This window comes from Eretmochelys imbricata, chromosome 13, assembly GCF_965152235.1.
Source record: "Eretmochelys imbricata isolate rEreImb1 chromosome 13, rEreImb1.hap1, whole genome shotgun sequence".
NCBI lineage: Eukaryota > Metazoa > Chordata > Testudines > Cheloniidae > Eretmochelys > Eretmochelys imbricata.
In genome coordinates, this window is record NC_135584.1 from 32,445,729 (window position 1) to 32,464,433 (window position 18,705).

The 18,705-nt window shown below is 59.0% G+C and overlaps 1 protein-coding gene across 5 annotated transcripts; it reads right to left on the reverse strand.

Annotated features, from left to right (window-relative positions):
* Window positions 1–92: 92 nt before the first annotated feature.
* LOC144273865 (von Willebrand factor A domain-containing protein 5A-like) lies at window positions 93–18,524 on the reverse strand. Of its 5 annotated transcripts, XM_077832560.1 has the most exons (17): window positions 17,644–18,524; window positions 17,256–17,458; window positions 16,567–16,789; window positions 10,509–10,681; window positions 9,701–9,815; window positions 9,378–9,550; window positions 7,952–8,040; window positions 7,448–7,592; window positions 6,301–6,380; window positions 5,919–6,033; window positions 5,561–5,725; window positions 5,131–5,234; window positions 4,026–4,234; window positions 3,138–3,470; window positions 2,569–2,705; window positions 1,927–2,053; window positions 93–1,491 (listed from the first exon to the last, which is right to left on the reverse strand). In XM_077832560.1, exons 1-17 carry the CDS (start codon window positions 17,681–17,683, stop codon window positions 1,412–1,414), a joined length of 2,511 nt encoding a protein of 836 aa, XP_077688686.1. In that variant the 5' UTR covers window positions 17,684–18,524; the 3' UTR covers window positions 93–1,411. The 5 variants fall into 5 exon arrangements, with proteins under 5 accessions (XP_077688686.1, XP_077688688.1, XP_077688689.1 ...); XM_077832562.1 differs by lacking the exons at window positions 9,701–9,815; window positions 16,567–16,789; window positions 17,256–17,458; window positions 17,644–18,524 and having other exon boundaries at window positions 10,509–10,582; XM_077832563.1 differs by lacking the exons at window positions 9,701–9,815; window positions 10,509–10,681; window positions 16,567–16,789; window positions 17,256–17,458; window positions 17,644–18,524 and having other exon boundaries at window positions 9,378–9,606.
* Window positions 18,525–18,705: the final 181 nt, after the last annotated feature.

Consider the following 18,705-nt stretch of genomic DNA (forward strand, 5'->3'; position numbering starts at 1 on the left):
ACTGTTTGCCCAGCTCTGAGAAGCGGCTGCCTCGGAGGGGAAGGGAGATGGGGGGGCTAGTTATACAGGGGCCCCTCGCTTGGCACCGAGACGTGACTGCCTCAGTGGGGCTATACAGGGACCCCTCGGTCATTTGGAAAAAACAAACGATGGTGGTGTTGCCCCCACAGTGGCTGGGAGCGGCGTGGGGGATACGGAGCCGTGGGGTCAGTGCTGCAGCGGGTGATGTTATGATGAACTCAGATCTGTATCATGATCAGAGGTAGGCTGTGTGATGAAGCGGGACTGTTCTTAATGTTTTCTCTGAATAGTGTGGGGGTGCCTCAGTTTCCCCTATGCAGTTCTTAAGTATCTAGGTAGTGGGATAAGGGTGTATGATCATTGCAGAGCCCTAGAGGGCAGGTGTGTGCAGGGGTCTGGACACCGAGAATGGCCGACACCCTGTTTCCTGGCCACTGATGGCCTGGCCCTTCCCGCCTGCAAGGTGAGAGCTAAAGGGTTGGAGAACAAAGGAATCAGGAGACCTCCTGGCCGGGGAAAGGGACAAAGCCCAGAGGAGGAGGGGCTGGAGAGAGTTTCAGTTTGGTGCTGGGTGGTGGAACGCAGGGAACCCCAGGGATGGGGTCTAAGCTTCCTGCCCCCAGAAGGACTTGACTGAGGGGTCCTGGTTGTGCCCATCAGCTCTGTTTTAGACTGTGTTTCTATTGTCCAATAAACCTTCTGTTTTACTGGCTGGCTGAGAGTCCCAGTGAATCCCAGGAAGAGGGGTGCAGGGCCCGGACTCCCTCACACTTCATGACAGGCTGTACAGTTGGAGACACAGGGGACCGATTGGGATTTAGAAGGGATAAGCGGACATGAGATATCTAAGTAAAGCAGGGCTGAAACCCACTGTCCGCAGCAGTGAGATGTGATCTCCCAGCTTCGCCAGACGACGCCCTAGGCGTAAGAAATGCTTGACATAAGTAAATGACCAAAGAGCGACTCTTATGTCACAAGATCAGGAGAAAGACGTGCCGACAGGTGATGCTGCGAAAAAGCGACCGCGATGTACGTAGAAGCTCTAAATCTGAACCAAGTAGCAGAGGAGACTTTCCCTCCATTGGGCTTGTAACTGGCCACCAGAGGCGAACCCACGGTGGTGTAAGAGAACATCACTAACTCGATGCTAAATAAAAATAAAGGCTCCAGCCAGCGTGGGGTGGAGCTTAGTTCTCCTCTTCAGCTAGCAGGAGGCAGATGCATCCGAATTGGTGGTAGCGGTGGCATCCCAGTTGGGGGTTAGCTCTGGGCTAGGCACAGGCTGGCCAGGTGGGGCTGCACCCAGTGGCCCCTGCTGGCCTCTAAGCTCCAGGTCGGAGGCCCAGGGTAGCTTGGGGGGCGGGTTCAGGGATCCCGGGGCAGGGGGAGCTCAGAGCTCGAAGACGGCAGGGCCGATGTTTAAGCCCAGCAGGGCGTTGGCAGCTTCCAGGCACTCACTCAGCCGGGGCCCTGAAACAAGAGAGGGGTCAAGGGGGAGACACCAGCCTGGGCAACAGGGAGGGTCGGGGCAAAGGGCAGAGAGCTCACAGAATGGGGGACTGGCATGAGGGTCAGGGACCTGGAGGGGTGCATGGGGGCCCAGGGAGGGAGCCAGGATTGTGACAGCGAGCAGGAAGCTGGGAGACTGTCATGGGACTGGAGGGCTCTGGAGGGGCCAGACTGGGGGGCCCAGAGGCAGAGGTTGGGGCTGGGCTTTTGGGGGCTGGGCTGTAGAACCTGGGGGGCAGGGCTCTCAGGGATGGGGGCCCTGTGAGGCAGGGTTGGGGCTGTGAGCCCTTGGGGCAGGGGATCTTGGGGGAAGGCTGGGCTGTGGGGTTCCCATGAGGCAGAATCTTTCCAGTCGAGACCCTGGGCCCTGCTCCTGACCCCCCACTCCCCTCTCACCTGCTTGGCCCCGCACCCAACCCACAGCCTTGGCCTCCAGCAGCTCCCACTCGTCGCGTTGCCCCGCGGCCCGGCCGTGCAGCCAGACGACGGCCAGCACCGTGGCCCAGATGCCGGGAGGCATGTCCTTGGGGGGGAGGGGGAAGAGACAGCCTGAGACAGCACCCAGCCTGGGGAACGCTGCCCCCATCCCCCCACCCTGGGGACCCCCTGCCTCCCAGCACTGCCCCCCATGCCCTCACCCTGGGGACCCCCCAATCCAGTGCTCCCGCCCGCTCCCCAGAATCAGAGGGTTCCCAGCCCCCCTGCTGTAGCACCATGGACCCCCTACCCAGATGCCCAGTGCCATGCCCAGGGGTAGGGAGACAGCCTCAGAGTGGGCCTGGCCTGGGGCCCCCCATGCCTCCCCCAGCTCTGGGGCCTCTTGATCCAATGCTCCGACCCCCTGTAAGTGGGGTCCCAGACCCCCATTCTGGGTCCGTCTCGCTGACTGGGCTCCAGGTTCAAGAGTCATTTGATCCAGTTGTCCTCAGACCCACCCCCTCAGTCTGGGTCACCCTGTCTCATCTAGGAGCAGAGAACAGGCTCAACTCATGGCACCTGCCCCCCATCTCTCCCCTGTCCCTCACCTCCCACACTCACCTGACTGGGCATCCTCCCCCTGGCATCGGTCTCGCTTACCCCCAGAGCGGCGGCCAGCTGGGGGTCCAGGTCCCACGAGCCGTCAGCATTCTGCAGAGACACCAGCCTCAGCAGGGGAGACTCCTCTGGTGCCCGCTCTAGGGAGAGACGTGGGGAGATGGGGCTGGGACATGGTTACAGAAGAGTGACATGGCCTGTCCAGGTTGATTCTCCCCCACGCATGCCGCCCATCCGGTTTGCCCCCTCCAAAGAACTTTAGCTCATTGATACAAACTCACACCCCAAATTCCAGCTTCACAGAGTTTTGTGCCTGGGAGTTTCCTTATCTTTTTTCATTTTGTTGCAAGATAATTTGCATCACAACACTTAAAAAACCCAGCTGTGGACTCCCCCTCCCGCAGCGTCACACCGGTGTTTTGCCCAGGAAGTTCCTTCGGATCGGATGTCGCTGTTAAACACTTGCCCAGCTCCGTGACCGTCAGGGCACGTCTGTCTCGGCCCCGAGGAAGCATCATCCTGGCGTTTGCCGCCCTCCCGGCGCCCTGACTCCCAGCCCCTGCCCCCCTCACCTGGCTTGCCGCGGCACCGGGCGAGGCGTGTTCCCAGGACTTTCCGCAGTTGCCCTTTCACTGGGGGCTTTCCTGGTTCAGCTATGGGTGGGGGAGGAGGCGGACAGTTCTGGGTTTGGGGAGCACATGTGCGGGGGCTGCTCCTGCCGGTGCGTGCCATACATTCGTTCTTGAACAGTTCCATGGAGGGGTGGTCCTCTCTGGCCTCGAGGGCGGAAGCAGGCATCAGGACGCTGCACTCATGGGAGGCGCATCTGGGCACGGGCCTGTGGGATCTACGTGCCATCAGCGAGAGACACTGCGTGTACGGTATCCTGGCCGCAGCCTTGAAGTCTGGGGGGGGCAGACAGACGGACATGGAGACAGACAGAGAGAAGCTAAGGGAGGGAAGAACCCGCCCACCCCCCGGCACCCAGAGCCAACGCACTGCTGGGACCCCTCCTCCCTGCCCGCCAGCTGGGACCCCCTCCCCGCACCCAGCCCCATCCTCTTCTCCCCCCAGCTACCTCTGAGTCCCTCCCCCGCCGGACTGTGACCCCCCAGATCCAGCCTCTCCCCCACAGCTTCCCCCCAGGAAGGATCCTTCCTCCAGCCCCAGGGGATGCAGGGGTGGGTGCTGCACCCCATGGATGAGGGCAGGACTCTGTGGGGCAGGGAGGGGGTGGCACAGCCCCTTGGGAGCTGGGGCAGGGAGAGGGGCAAAGGGACATTCGCCCAGAAACATGATGCCCCTCCATGCTTCCAGATCCCCCTCTTGCACTGGGATCCCCCTGTGCTGGAATTCCCTGTCCCCGCCCCCCCACAGTGCCAGGTTCCCCCACCCACCTGAACTTCCCCCCCAACCCGCCCCGCACCCGGTGCCGGGAACCCTGACCCCTCCAGGGTTACCTGCCAGCGGGATGTCCCGTCTCACCAGCGGCCCCTGCACTGGCTGCCTCCACTCTGTGTCCACCCCCACGTAGGCCGTGACGGAGCAGACGACCCCCGAGCTCAGGCTGGTCGCCAGTGCCCGGTGCTGGTCCCCCTCCGACCCGGTGTCCATGGCCCCCTCCAGCTCCAGCAGCAGCCATTTGGCTGCCAGCCGGTGAACGGGCAGCCTGTGCCGGGGACAGAGAGTCACGGGGTGAGCCCTGGACGACTGCGTTCCAGCCGCACCGTGGGGAGCAGGGGCTAGTGGGATGGAGTGTGTTGGGGGGGTTGGGTGCCAGGACTCCTGGGTTCTATCTCTGGCTATAGGAGGGGAGTGGGACCTAGTGATCTGCATTGCCAGCAGATCGAGGGACGTGATCGTTCCCCTCTATTCGGCACTGGGTGAGGCCTCATCTGGAGTACTGTGTCCAGTTTTGGGCCCCACACTGCAAGGATGTGGAAAAATTGAAAAGCGTCCAGCGGAGGGTAACAAAAATGATTAGGGGTCTGGAACACATGACTTATGAGGAGAGGCTGAGGGAACTGGGATTGTTGAGTCTGCAGAAGAGAAGAATGAGGGGGGATTTGATAGCTGCTTTCAACTACCTGAGAGGGGGTTCCAAAGAGGATGGATCTAGACTATTCTCAGTGGTAGCGGATGACAGAACAAGGAGTAATGGTCTCAAATTGCAGTGGGGGAGGTTTAGGTTGGATATTAGGAAAAACTTTTTCACTAGGAGGGTGGTGAAACACTGGAATGCGTTGCCTAGGGAGGTGGTGGAATCTCCTTCCTTAGAAGTTTTTAAGGTCAGGCTTGACAAAGCCCTGGCTGGGATGATTTTGTTGGGGTTGGCCCTGCTTTGAGCAGGGGGTTGGACTAGGTGACCTCCTGAGGTCCCTTCCAACCCTGATGGTCTATAATTCTATGAAGGGGACTGGGAGCCAGGACTCCTACGTGCCTCTGTGGCCTGGGGCAGGTCCCATCCCATCTCTGTCCTGTTGGGGGTGGGAAAATGGGGTGGCGGCGGGGGGCAGGAGCCAGCTGCCTAGTGGGGGATAGGGGCCGGGGGAGTGTTGCTGTCACCTGTCTCCATCTTGTGGCTGCAGGGGGAACTGCAGCATCTCCTTGTAGGTCTGGTCCTGGACGCGGTACTGCAGGGTAACGCACCCCACGGCAGTGTCTGGGGGCTGCAGGCAGAGAAAGGGGGTCAGAGGGGCAGTGTGAGGGGGGAGAAGATGCCCAGGAACCCCCAGACCCAGGTTACAGAACAAAGAGGGTAAATACACCTGATGAACACCAGTTGTTGGGCTGCCTAGTCAGCCAAATGACCATCATTAGGGGCCAGGGTCAACATCCCTGTTTGAGATCAATGGGGTGGGGTAGCGCAGAGATCTCCAGCTCAATGGCCATTGTCAGGGGTTAGAGTTATCGCCCAGGGGTTGGGGGGTGTTCCCGAACCAATCACTGATCCCAAGCCCTGGGGGCGCCCCGGGCAAGGGCCTTGCTCTCTCACCTGGGGCTGCCCGCGGAGCTGGGCGTAGATGAGGCACCGCTGCCCAGGGAAGATCACCTCAGGGCCCCGGCCCAGCAACTCCGCCTCCATCCCAGGGGGAAGATCCCAGCTCAGCGAGATCCCGGTCACGGCCGGCTGCAGGGCCCGCTTCAGAGACTGCAGTGCCTGGGGGAGAGACCGATATACCAGGGTGGGGCCAGGACGCCTGGGTCCTATCCCCGGTCTGGAAGGGGAGTTGGGGCTAGTGAGTTAGAGCACGGGGGCTCGGAGTCCGGACTCCTGGGTTCTCTCCCAGCTCTGGGAGGGGGTGGGGTCTGCTGTGTTAGAGCCGGGGGAGCCTGGACTTCTGGGTTCTCACCTTGGGCTGCATGCGGTCCTGGCCCGTGATGAACTCGGCGCTGCCCCCTGCTGCCCGGGCAATGCCTTTGACCAGAGCTGTGGAGGCTCCGGCCCCGATACCGAAGGAGAAGCATCTGCAGGGGGGCAGAGATAGGAGAGAGAGCGGCAGAGCTGGGGGGCCCAGCCAGTGCTGGGGTGGGGGCAGTGCAGTTGGAGAGGGGCCAGTAGGGCTGAAGGGAATGGGCTGGGGGGGTCTCCCCATACTGGCAGGGCAGGAAAGCAGAGTTGGGGAGATGATAGGGGCAGGGGTCCCCATGGAAGGAGGCTGGGGATCACGGTTGGGGGTCAGGACTGGGGGGGCAGGGTTGGGAGGGCACTGGGGGGGCAGGTGCTCCGGTTACCTGTGGGCCCCCTGGTGACGCTGCACCTCGGCAATGATGTCCTGGGTGTTCGTCACCTCCCCGTCCGTGAACACAAAGAGCTGGCAGGGGAGAGATGCTGTCAGAGCCAGGGACCCCAAATTTCCTCGGAGACCCCTCTCCCGCTGGGAATGGGGGCAGCCCCCAGCGAATCTTCCCCACTGACCCCCCTCCCAGAGACCCCCAGCCCCTTAAGACCCCTTCAGCCCCCCTTCCTCTCCTCCTAGACATCTCCCCTGGGGAGCCTGACAGACAGGGACCCCGACCTTCTGCCCTGTCTCTAACTGTGACCCCCAACCCTCCACCTGTCACCTTTTCATCAGCCCCTGGAGACACTAACCTGCCTGACTGCTGTGGACACCTTTCTTGGATGCTTCTGACCCCCACCACGTGCCTCCCTGCTCCCCGGCTGCAGGACGCCCCCCAGAGCTGAGCACAGCACCCAGGGCTGCCCCCCGCCCCACAGAGGTACCCTGACCGGCTTCTGCCTGCCATGCCCTGCTCACACCCCAGGGACACCGGCCCCTGGTTGGCCCCAGTCCTACTCTGAGCCACCCCCAAAGCCCCCATCAGCTGCCTCCCAGCCCCTCTCCAAGCAACCCCCATTGCTCCCTGTCAGCTGCCTCCAGAGCACCTTGCCCCTCTCTGAGGGTCTCCCCACTGGGAAATTCAGGAACAGCCTCCTCAAGCAAGCTGAGGGGTAGAGAATCCTTCCCAGGGGCTGGCTGGGGGGTCTTGCCCCCATGCTCAGAGCTCGCTGACCCCCCATGTGTGGGGTGGGGAAGAGATTTTCCCCAGTGTCAGATGGGCAGAGATTCTGGGGGGTTCATCTCCCTCGGAAGCAGGGGCACTTGCTGGTTTGAACTGGAATAACTAGGGGGGCTCTGGGACCTGACTTTTGTAACTCAGGGTTTGGGGGTGTTGGTGACTCAGCCCCAGGGATTGTGGCTTTCTTGTGGGGGGCCAGGGGCTGTCTTGTGGGGGGCCAGGGGCCAGATGAGATGATCAGGATGGTTCTTTCTGGTATGAAAGTCTCTGAGTTTATCCTCCCCGGCCCCATTCCCTTCTGAGAGGCCCCCAGAATCCCCCTCTCTGAGCCCCTGGGACACCTTGCTACTGCCCCCAGTACCTGGCGTGGGTGCCCATCCCGGCAGGGGCTGCGGTAAATGGCTCGTAGAGGCTCCAAGATCTCGGTGCCCCCCAGGTCGGCCTGGAGCTGCTGGACGCGCTGCAGGGACTCGGCCATGGTCTGTTGGGTGTATCCCACACTCTGCCTGTGGGGGGCGCTGAGCGGTCAGGGGCCGGGACAGCTGGAGCCAGAGACACCCCTACCCCAGCCTGCCCTGCTCCCAACCCAGGGACACCCCAACCCCAGCCAGGCCTGCCCCCCACCAGACCTGTCCTGACCAGCCCTGGCCCCAGCCCACAGACACCCCAACCCCAGCCTGCACTGCCCGCAGCCAGGGACACCCCAATCCCAGCTAGCCCTGTCTCCCACCAGACCTGTCCCTGCCAGCCCTGCCCCCAGCCCACAGACACCCTGACCCTGACCCTAGCCAGCCCTGTTCCCAGCCAGCCCTGCCCCCTAACCCAACCAGCCCCTTTCCTGCCCTGCCCTGCCCCTTTGACTCACGGGTAGAAGGACTCAAAATGAGATCCAAAGCCATAGATGTTGAAATAACAGCCCAGGGGCAAACTCTTCAACAGCAGGACCAGGGTCTCCTGGGGATGGAGAGAGATGGACGGAGTCACCCCCCATGTCCAGCCAGCCTGAGCTGCCCCCTCCCTCCCCCAGCTCTGCCCCCTGGGCCCAGCCAGCCTGGGTTTCTCCCCCCCCCGGCTCTGCCCCCTGCTCCCACCCTGTTCTGCCCCACGGGTCCAGCCAGCCTAGGCTGCTCCCCTGCACGGCTCTGCCTCATGGGCCCAGCCAGCCTAGGCTGCTCTTCTCCCAGCTCAGGCCCTCTGGGCCCAGCCAGCCTGGGCTGCTCCCCTGGGCTCTGCCCCATGGGACCCTTCTAGCATGGCCTCCTGCCAGGCTTACGCCTGATGGAATTCTGCACCACTGCGCAAGCGCAGAACTAATGTGTCCTGCAGAATTTATTTCCTGCAGAAAATACATTTCTGCCTGAGAAGTTCTGCAGTTCCGCCTTTCACCCACCAAAGGCCACAGTGGTGCCAGAACAGCCAGCAGCATGAACACAGTCGGCTGTTGTGGGCAAACAGCGTAACTGCAGCACTTCTGGGGCAGAATGTATTTTCTGTGGGGAAAAAAATTTCGGTGCGTGCCTGGTGCTTCAGAATTCACCCAGGAGAAGAACTTCATCACAGCAACCTGCTAGCAGAGCCAGGTTACAACAGACAGAGTGGGGCACATGGGGCTGCTGGGTGGGACAGACTGGGGCACAGGCTCAGGATCTAGTGGGGTGACACCATTGAGCCAGGAGCTGAATGGGAGTGGGGGTGCAAGGCCACATGGGAACGAGGGTAGAGGAGATGCAGGAACACATGGGGATGGGTGTGTGTGTGGAGGAACAGGGGCAGATGTGGCTGACTGAATGGGAGAGGCTTGGGGTCGGCCAGGATCTACATGGGGGAGGCTCCCCAACTCCCTAACAATTTGCCACTACCCCCAAAACACCTGTTCCATACTTCTCCCATCCACACCCAACAACCCTCCCGATTCGCTCCAGGCTCCTTCCCTCTCCCTCAGATCCTCTGTTACCCCTGACTCCCCCAACCGTTTGCACTGCTTCTGAGGGTGGCAGGAAATAAGGTTCTGTATTGTAGTTTAAATGAATTACTCAAAGTTCTGTGTTAATATGCCCAGTAAGGAATATATTTGTCAAAAAAAAATTTTACCAAAATCTTTTTGTTGTCTGTATTGTTACAGACATACTTTCTGATAGATATTTTGAAATAAATTACCAAAATAATTGAAACTGGCATAATTATATTCTGTTATTTTGACAAAAAATGCAGATTGTTGCAGAATTTTAAAACATTGTGTGCAGAATTTTAATTTTTTGGTACAGAATTCCCTGAGAAAGTACTGGCCGTACCTTGGCGCTGTCGATGCGCTGGGGGGAGCGGTCTTGGCCGTCCATGGGGCACTCCATGCTGCCGGAGCGGTCCAGCAGGAAGATGAACTCTCCGGCTGGGCTCTGGCCCGGCACCGCCTCGGGCAGGCTGGGCAGCAGGGTCACCATCACGGCCGGGTTGCCCATCAGGGAGTCTGTAGGGAGATGGGGCCAGCCTGATCCTGTCCCCAATCCCCTTCACACACTCTATCCCGAGCTCCTTCAACGCCCACCCCTAATCCCCACCCCACAGTCCCTCCCCACCCAGGGGAAGCAGGGTGTGGGACCCCCACCCCCACCCCCACCTGGCTCTGCTTCAGGCAACCTGGCCTCCAGCACCACGCTGGGTTTGTGCGGCTCCGCATAATACACCAGCAGCTCCACGTCCCGGTCCCACGGTGGGTCCTGGGCTAGTGACACCTGGGGGGGTGACAGACACACAGTCCCCTCCCTTCAGTTCCTGGGGGGCAGGATCTCGCTGGCTCTCGCTCCTGGCTCAGTGCCCCTCCATGGAGCCAGAGGGGAGGGGGTGACCTGGGAACATGAGCTGCACCCCCCCTGGGAACTTGGGCTGGGCCCCCTGGGTTAGGTAGGAGGGAGAGAGGGAAAAACACCTGGGGAAAACACTACAAAACTCTGAATTTTTGGGGGTGCTAAATCTTTCCAATATGAGGGTGACATTTTCCCACCCCACATTTTATTCTACTGAAAATGAAGGAGAGGGAAACTCCCAGAAAGTGAAGGGGACCAGGGCACATCCAACGCCCAGGATTTCACCCCATGGGCTGGTCTCAGCCCCTCAAGATTTTCCCCAGAGAACTCGGGGAATTCCCCGGATCCGTTTGTGTCGCTCATCCCTCCCCCACACCTTCTGGGACACACCCCCTGCCCCACCCCAGAGCTCCCACAGCTGTATATGTCCCCACAGGACCCATACCCAGATGGTCCCCTGGGACCTGCCCCACCCAGCCTCGCCCCAAATCCCCCCCAGCCCTGTCCCCTGGCATCCACCCCTCAGCTGAGAGCCCCCCATCACCCCCTCACTCAGAGCTGCCCCCCACTGCCCCTCCCAGCAGGGCTGGTCAGGACCCATGCATCTGGGCAAGCCCTTACCTGGGCGCTGGTCCGGTTCCCGGCCGTGTAGCTCAGGGGGGTGAGGGAGCAGTTGGAGAGCACACGGTCGATGCCGTGGGGCGACTGCAGTGTGGCGCTCAGACTCAGGGTGTAGGGCAGCGCCCCCTGGGGCACCCGCGGGACCGCCTGGGTGGCATCCGCTCTGTCCCACCCTGCAGAGAGACACGGGGTGAGAGCCGGGGGCTGGGAGAGTGGGGGAGGAGGGGGGGTCATGGGATATTGGTGGGTATGGGGAGATGTGGGATATTGGGGGAGGGCCCAGGGGAGTCACATATTCTGGGATAGGGATTGCGGGGCACTTACCGTGGGGGACATAGCAGTGACCTATGGAGTGTTAAGGGGTTATGAGGATCCATGTGGGTCTTTCCCTGGAGGGTATGTAGCAGGGGCTATGGTGTCTCATTGGATTACAGGCTGTGGGGTCACTCACCATGGGGTGCATAGTGGAGGTTCAGGGGGTCATGGGTGTCACCATGTAGGGTAAAGCAGGGATGGGGAGGTTATGGGTCTCACCATGGGGCATGCAGCTGGGGGTGTGGAGGACTATGGGAGGCAAGGAGTTATGCAGGGCTATGTGTTTCACTGTGGGGTGCATAGCAGGGTTATGGGGGGCTAGATGTACAGGGTGCTACATTAGCCAGCGGGGGAAGCTATAAACAAGAGATTTACAACTCACCCGAAGGACAGTTGGCAGCTCACGTATGCCCTGGAGCTGCCTAGCCATGTAGCCCGGCCAGGACTTTTCCAGTAAGAAGCGCCAGAATATAAAAAGGGGGGAAACCAGCCCCCAGGCACCTCTCCTCCCACTTCGTTCCTGACGGCAATGTGAACACTCAGCAGACATTGAACTGGGGAGCTTGGTGCCAGGCTGGGAAGGGAGTCCAGCCTGTGCACTCAGAACTGGCAGCTGCCTGCAGCATCCTGTAGGGCAGGGGTTCTCTAACTGGGGGTCGGGACTCCTCAGGGGGTCGCGAGGAGATTACATAGAGGCTTGTGAGCTGTCAGCCTCCACCCCAAACCCCGCTTTATATCCAGCATTTATAATGGTGTTAAATATATAAAAAGGTGTTTTTAATTTATAAGGGAGGGTCGCACTCAGAGGCTTGCTATTTGAAAGGGGTCACCAGTACAAATGTTTGAGAACCACTGCTGTAGGGTGAGAAAAACTGCCTGCTTCAAACCTTTCTTAACATGGTAAGGGTTCAGGACGGAGAACGCACATTTAACTTTTATTTCTTATGTAACCAGTTCCGACCTTTGTACCCCATAACTTGGGATCACTTACAACCCTTCCTTCTCTAGCTATTAAACTCGCGTTAGTGTTTGATCTAAACCAGGGCGTTGGACTGGAGTGTCTGGGGAATGTCACTGAGCCCAGCAGGGCTGGTGAAGGATCGTTACCCTGGGACGGCCTGACAAACTAATCGATGAACTCGTGCTGCGCAGTGACCGGACTGGACAGCACAAGACGCACGTCTCTGGGGTGCGAGGCTGGGGCTGGAGAATTTGCGGATGTTGCCCTGGGTGTGGTTCCGGTGTGGCGGGGAGAGCTTCATGCAACTCAGCTGGGGGTGTGTTTGCACACTGGTGGCTGCGTGTGAGCAGAGCCTGGAGGGGCCGGGCGTTCACACAGCAAAGCCGTGTAAAAGACTCCCTGGGCTGGAGGATTAAGGGGGAACAGCGATTCAGCAATCCAGGAATGCCACAGTGGCACAGTGCGAGCAGGGTTAGATGCACAGCTTGTTGCTGAGTGAAGTCTGCACTTGGAGCACACAGGCGATGATTTTAAGTGGGCTCAAGTGTGAACAGGTTCCAGTTTTTTTATTTTCTCTTCGCTTATTTCGGGAAAGGGAAATAGACACAGAAAGGTAGAAAAATGAGCCAGCATGATGCAGTTGCAAAGTTAGCGCTGTGCAAACTGCGGGTAGCAGGAAAGGAGAAAGAATACCAGTGAACCTTGGAGCTGAAGGTTGAGGCTCACCAGCCCGTGTCGAAGGAGCAAGAAATAACTGCGGCCCCGGACATAGCAGCACATCAGAAAGCTTGGAGCTGCGAGGCAAAGAGGGAAAACCCCAGCTGGAAACATTAGACCAACAGAAGGAAATCCCAGTGTCACCAGCAGCTTCCTTTAACTCCAAATGTTTCGGACTGGGACCAGCTGTGGGCCTGTATACATAGAAACAGACTGTATGGAGGAATATTTCACCACTGCTGAAAAGCTGGGTGGTGCCCATGGGATTCCAGAGGGCAAGGGAATCCTCACACTCCGTGCAGAACTGCCTGGTAAAGCCTGGGCTGTACCCAATGCAATGCCATTTTTCTGGATGCTTTGGCATAGTCTATGTTTATGGACACTGTTTTGAAAGAGTTTCAATTTACTCCTGAGGTGTGTAGGACAAAATGTAGAGGTCTTCAAAGGAATGCTGGTGTGAGTAATCGGGAGTACGTTTACAGGGTGAAGGTGGGGCAGATTTTGGACAACTGCTAGATCTCATTGGCCAAGGATGTTTCCGGAGTCTCTGGGCTAACGATGCGAAGCAGCGTCTGTGACAGAAACGGTCACTTTGGATGACATCTTTGAGCACTCTCAGATGTCTAACAAGTCACAGAAAAAGAGGTTTAAAGCTGGGGCAAAGGGGGGATCCCATTTTATCTCTGGGAAAAAGGAGGGGGACTGGGAGGCTGGGCACCCACCTCCCCCAAAACCATTCTTCTAATCTCCTCCCCAAACCTCCTGTAAAAACAGAGGAGCACCTGCCATGGTAATTCCACTGCTCCCGGAGAACCCATTGCTCTGCGCGCAGGGACAGACAGCCCCGGGCAGCCCGTGTTAGTACCACTGTGCTCAGCACAGAAACCCCTGAGGAGCCTGAAGCGTACCACATTGGTTTTGTGGGATTTGGCTCTGCAGAGCCAGACGGGACATACTGAGACTTAGAATTAGTAACAGGGAACACTGGGATGGGAAGATACAGGTGCACAGATGACTGTGGCTAAACAGATTGTCATGCAAGAAGGTGACATGTGGCCAGGTCAAATGGAAGAGATTTTACCAGTTGGAGGAGTCAGGACTCCTGGGCCTTTAGCCAAGGTGCACACAGAATCTGGTGGCTCCGAAAGTGAATTGAAGGTGGGAACAGTGGACGATATCCCTGTCGACCTGCTTGTGGGGAATGATGTTTTCTGCACAGCTGAGGTTGTTCGTGTGGCAAGCTGCTGCCACAGGAAGGAATACTGTGCTGGAACCGCAGCGGGAAATGGGAAAGCCCCAGAGACTGCTAACGGAAACAGAGGAAGGCTCTCTGCTCTGCAGCAGGGGGGAGCAGCGTGCTTCCAGACATGGGAGGGGTTGAGACCAGCTTCTGTACCACAGCAGAAGGCAACATGTCCTCTGATCCCAGGGAGCAGTAGGGAGAGCCTATAACAGAGGACACTGTTCCAGGTGGCGACTGGCAGAGTTTCGCAGCTGAGCGAACCATAAATCTAGCTCTAGAGGGCACCAGGGAAGGGATCTTAGAGGGGGTCCCAGGAAAGGAAAATGGAGAGAGGATTTTTGTAGAAAATGGACAGCCCCTGTAAGCAGCTGGCTGTGCCTGGCCAGCCTTGTGGGGAAGTAGTGTTGTTAGCACACGGCTGCCCTCACACTGGTTGCTTATGGGGGAAATGCAGACTCAGCCCCTGTCCACTCCAGCAACAGAGTCAGAGGGTGGACCGTGCAGCTGAGGAAAGCGGTCTCACAGCCAGCTCCTTGGGGACATGGGGGGGTGGTGACAGACAGGCTCCCACTCCAGACCCTAGAGTAGATGGCCGGTTGTATTCTCCAGGTGACCAGTCTGGAAAGACTTCTGGAAAGTGATGGTCTCTCTTTAAAACAGGATGTAAACTCGGCTTGGGGAAAAGGGGTCAGTGAAGATGCAACAACCTGGCTGATAGGGTGGGGGTGGTTTCCCTCCCGAGGGACAGCACCAAGGAAGCAGCTGAGAGAATAGTACTAGTTACAGAAAAGGGGGCTGGGGAAGGACGGCTCTGCAGGCGAGGGGAACACGGTAACCCCAAGGGGGAGGGTGGCCTTCTTACAGATGCATCGCCATGGGGTTGGGACACAGCTCCAGTGGGGGCCTGCCCATGTGGGGGAGCCCCCTGCATCGCTGCCTCACCAGCCTCTGAGACACCCCAGCCCCACAGACAGGGCTGGATTAAGAGCGGATACCGAAGGGAACCCTAAGGTGAAGAAAGAGCCAGAAACTAATTGAGGGCAAAGGTTTGGTTAAAGAGTTAAATGACACAATGAGTATGACGCAAACCCACCTCAGGGACAGACTGCATAAACAAAAGGCGTGATGTGACAGCGATATGTGCAAACGCCCTTTTACAAGGAGAAACTTGGTGTTAATGTTTAACCCCGTTAAAAGCTCCAATAGGCACAGTGCTTGGAAATGATGGACGTGGCAAACAAGAACAAAGATTATTTCAAGAAGCCTCACGGTAATGCTGTTTCACAGGTAATGCATGCAAGCAGACTTAAAACCCATCACGGCGGAGAAGCCATGGCAAACATGATCTGCTGTGTAGAAAGGGAAACTGAGGCACAGCACCTCATTGATTGGATGGCCAAATGCCAAGGTAATACTTTCCAGAATGTAAGTAATATCCACCTGGAGATAACACCAGTTGAAGCAACAGAAGTGATATCAGTGATGCAAGAACAGAAAATGGTGTTTTCCAACCAGCCAGGAAAGACATATGCTAACTCATGAGATTGCTAGACTGGTCCCTAAAGCGTTAAAGGAGATAACCACATATGCTTGTGCAAAGTTGTGGAACATCAGAAACACACTTGGGAATTATGCTGTCTAAACTCAAATGGGCCTTAACGCACCCTGCCTTGGGGTGACTGACTCGCCGACGGTTTCTGAAGTGGGAAGCCGTGACCGTCTGCACTAGCATGGCCGACCCTTGTACGAGAGGATGACAAATCTGGAACAAGTCTGCTGAATAGTACGGTCCTGTTAAAAGGTGTGCGCCCGGCGTTATGAGATTCTGGTCTATGTTTGTAACTGCACCGCCTTGTAAAACTGAGAAATGTCCACAGACAAGCACCTCAGAGGCTGGGTGACCAACATCCAGCCAGGTGCTATGCAACCATCCCCGGCCATTTGCCAGTGGGGAGCTGTAAAGGAGAGATTTACGGCCCACCTGAAGGACAATTGCTCGCTCACCTATGCCCTGGAGCTGCCTAGCCACATAGCCCAGCCAGGACTTTTCCAGTAAGAAGCGTCAGGATATAAAAAGGGGGAAAACTGGGCCTTGGGCACCTCTCCTCCCTCTTTCTTCTTTCCTGAAAGCTTGACAGACCGACCTGAGGAGCTCAGTGCCAGGCTGGGAAGGGAGTCCAGCCTGTGCACTCAGAACTGGCAGCTGCTTCAAACCTTTCTTAACATGGTAAGGGTTCAGGATGGAGAATACACATTTAACTTTTATTTCTTATGTAACCAGTTCCGACCTTTGTGCCCCATAACTTGGGATCACTTACAACCCTTCCTTCTCTAGCTATTAAACTGGCGTTAGTGTTTGATCTAAACCAGGGCGTTGGACTGGAGTGTCTGGGGAATGTCACTGAGCCCAGCAGGGCTGGTGAAGGATCATTACCCTGGGACGGCCTGACAAACTAATCGATGAACTCGTGCTGCGCAGTGACCGGACTGGACAGCACAAGACGCACGTCTCTGGGGTGCGAGGCTGGGGCTGGAGAATTTGCGGATGTTGCCCTGGGTGTGGTTCCGGCGTGGCGGGGAGAGCTTCATGCAACTCAGCTGGGGGTGTGTTTGCACACTGGTGGCTGCGTGTGAGCAGAGCCTGGAGGGGCCGGGCGTTCACACAGCAAAGCCGTGTAAAAGACTCCCTGGGCTGGAGGATTAAGGGGGAACAGCAATTCAGCAATCCAGATTGTACCCTGGGGGTGCAGCAGGATCTGTGAAGTGGCCATGGGTCTAATTGTGGGGTGCATGGGGGGCGCAGGGGAATCTGTGCGACTCACCGTGGGGCGTGTAGCGGGGACGCAGCACGGCCGGCAGCACGTAGCGGGCGGCTCCATCGGGCTCCAGCGGCAGCTCACAGACGTAGCGCAGGGTCAACGCTGCCTCCTCTCCGGGGGGCAGGTTCCCCAGGGAGCAGCTGAACACGTCACCCCCGGCCCCCTCCTGCTGCAGCAGGAATGAGCTCTGGCCCGCGGCCAGCGTATCCCCGTACAGCTCCTGAGCCTGTCGGAGAGACAGGGTCACCCCGAGATCCCGCTGCCCCCAACAACCCCCTGTCCCCCAGCCAGCACATCCCCATACAGCTCCCATGCCTGCCAGAGAGACAGGGTCACCCTGAGATCCCCCGAGACCCTCGACATCCCACCCCTGCCCCCACGGCTAGCATGGCCCCGTACAGCTCCCATGCCTGCCGGGAGAGACGGGATCACCCTGAGATCCCCCGAGACCCTCGACATCCCACCCCTGCCCCCACGGCCAGCACGGCCCCATACAGCTCCCATGCCTGCCGGGAGAGACAGGGTCACCCTGAGATCCCCCGAGACCCTCGACATCCCACCCCTGCCCCCATGGCCAGCACGGCCCCGTACAGCTCCCATGCCTGCCGGGAGAGACGGGGTCACCCTGAGCTCCCCCCAGCCTTGCCCCCCTGGTACCATCTCTCCCCCACAGGGTCCCTGCCCCCTGGTACCTGTTTCTTCTCGCGGAGCTGGGCCTGGATGCAGGTGCCCCCCAGGCGGGCCTGGAAGGCGTAGACGGCCGCCTCAGTGTCCACGGGGAATATGAACACGGCCTCCACGGGCCATGGCTCCTCGTTCCTGTAGAGCAGCTCACAGCCCACGTCAGCCACGAAGCCTTGGATCAGCACCGTCACCGAGCTGCTGCGCAGGGGCACTGGGAGGGAGGGGGATGTCAGCCAGGGGATCCCCCCCATGGGCGCCAGGGAAGGGGGATGTCAGCCACAGGCCCTGTGATCCCCACGTGCACACGGGGTGGGGCCACCTCAGCCACGGACCCCCCACAAACCCCCATGGGGCCACCCTCCCCCTTCCAGCACCATCCCCACAGCCCTGACTCACCCGGCTTGTTGAAGCGGGTCAGGAGGCCGCAGCTCGTCATCTTGGCTCCGGGATCGGGGATCTGTGCGGGGAAAGGGTGGGTGAGATATGGGGTTCCCGTGGAAACTGACAGGCAGAGGGGGCCCCCCACCAGCGACTGTTCCGAGACCCCAGCCCCTGCTCAGCCATGTCCTGTGGCAGGGAGTCCCACAGGCTCTCAGTAGCCTAGCTCAGAGATCAGAGTGACGGCTTCTCTCGGGACCCCCTTCCCTGCACACGGTGCCAGGCAAGGCAGGGAGGGACAGGTCGGGATCGGGGTACAGCTGGGAGCCGGGGGATGGACGGCGAAATGTGGGAGAGTGTGGTGGTGCATACACCCCATCACCAGGGCTCTCAGCTGGGCCAGACAAACACAATCAGGGTCTCTGGCAGCAATGACCACATGCCAGCACGGGACACGAGAACCTGGGCCCACCCTGCTCCCACTGGGTCCCCGCCCCATGGAGCTGGCAATCTCCCGGGTCAGGATTCAGGTCTCGGCTCCCAGTCTAGCCCCTGGATCACTTCCTACCCCTGCGTCCTCCCCAGTCAGTGGCTTGGCGTCTGCGGAGTTGGGCAGTGCCCTGGAGCCTAGTTGGGGAGACTCACGTCTGGAGGTCACCTCTCCAGGACCGGAGAGTGCATACCCTGTCCTCCACCACCCGCTCCCTTTTATCCACACCTGCCACCTTTAGCATGCCCAGGCAGGGGCAGGGCCTCTGTGGTTAACCCCCGCTTGCCCAGTGCGGGTGGACACACCCCCTCCCAAGGGAGTGTATGGTGCTGGACGGACGGAGAGACGGAAGGAAGAAGGGTGTGTGGGAAGAACAGTGCATGTGGGGAGTGAGCATGGATGGACAGAAGGAAAGGTGTGTGGGGTTGGACGGGGGGGTGCTGAGGACGGACAGATGGACAGAAAGGGGTGTCGGACAGGCGTGGGGATGAGGACAGATGGATGGAAGGAAGGGGAGTCAGAGCAGGGGGTGAGGATGGACAGACGGATGGGCGGGGGGGTTAGACAGGCATGGCATGGGGGGATGGGCT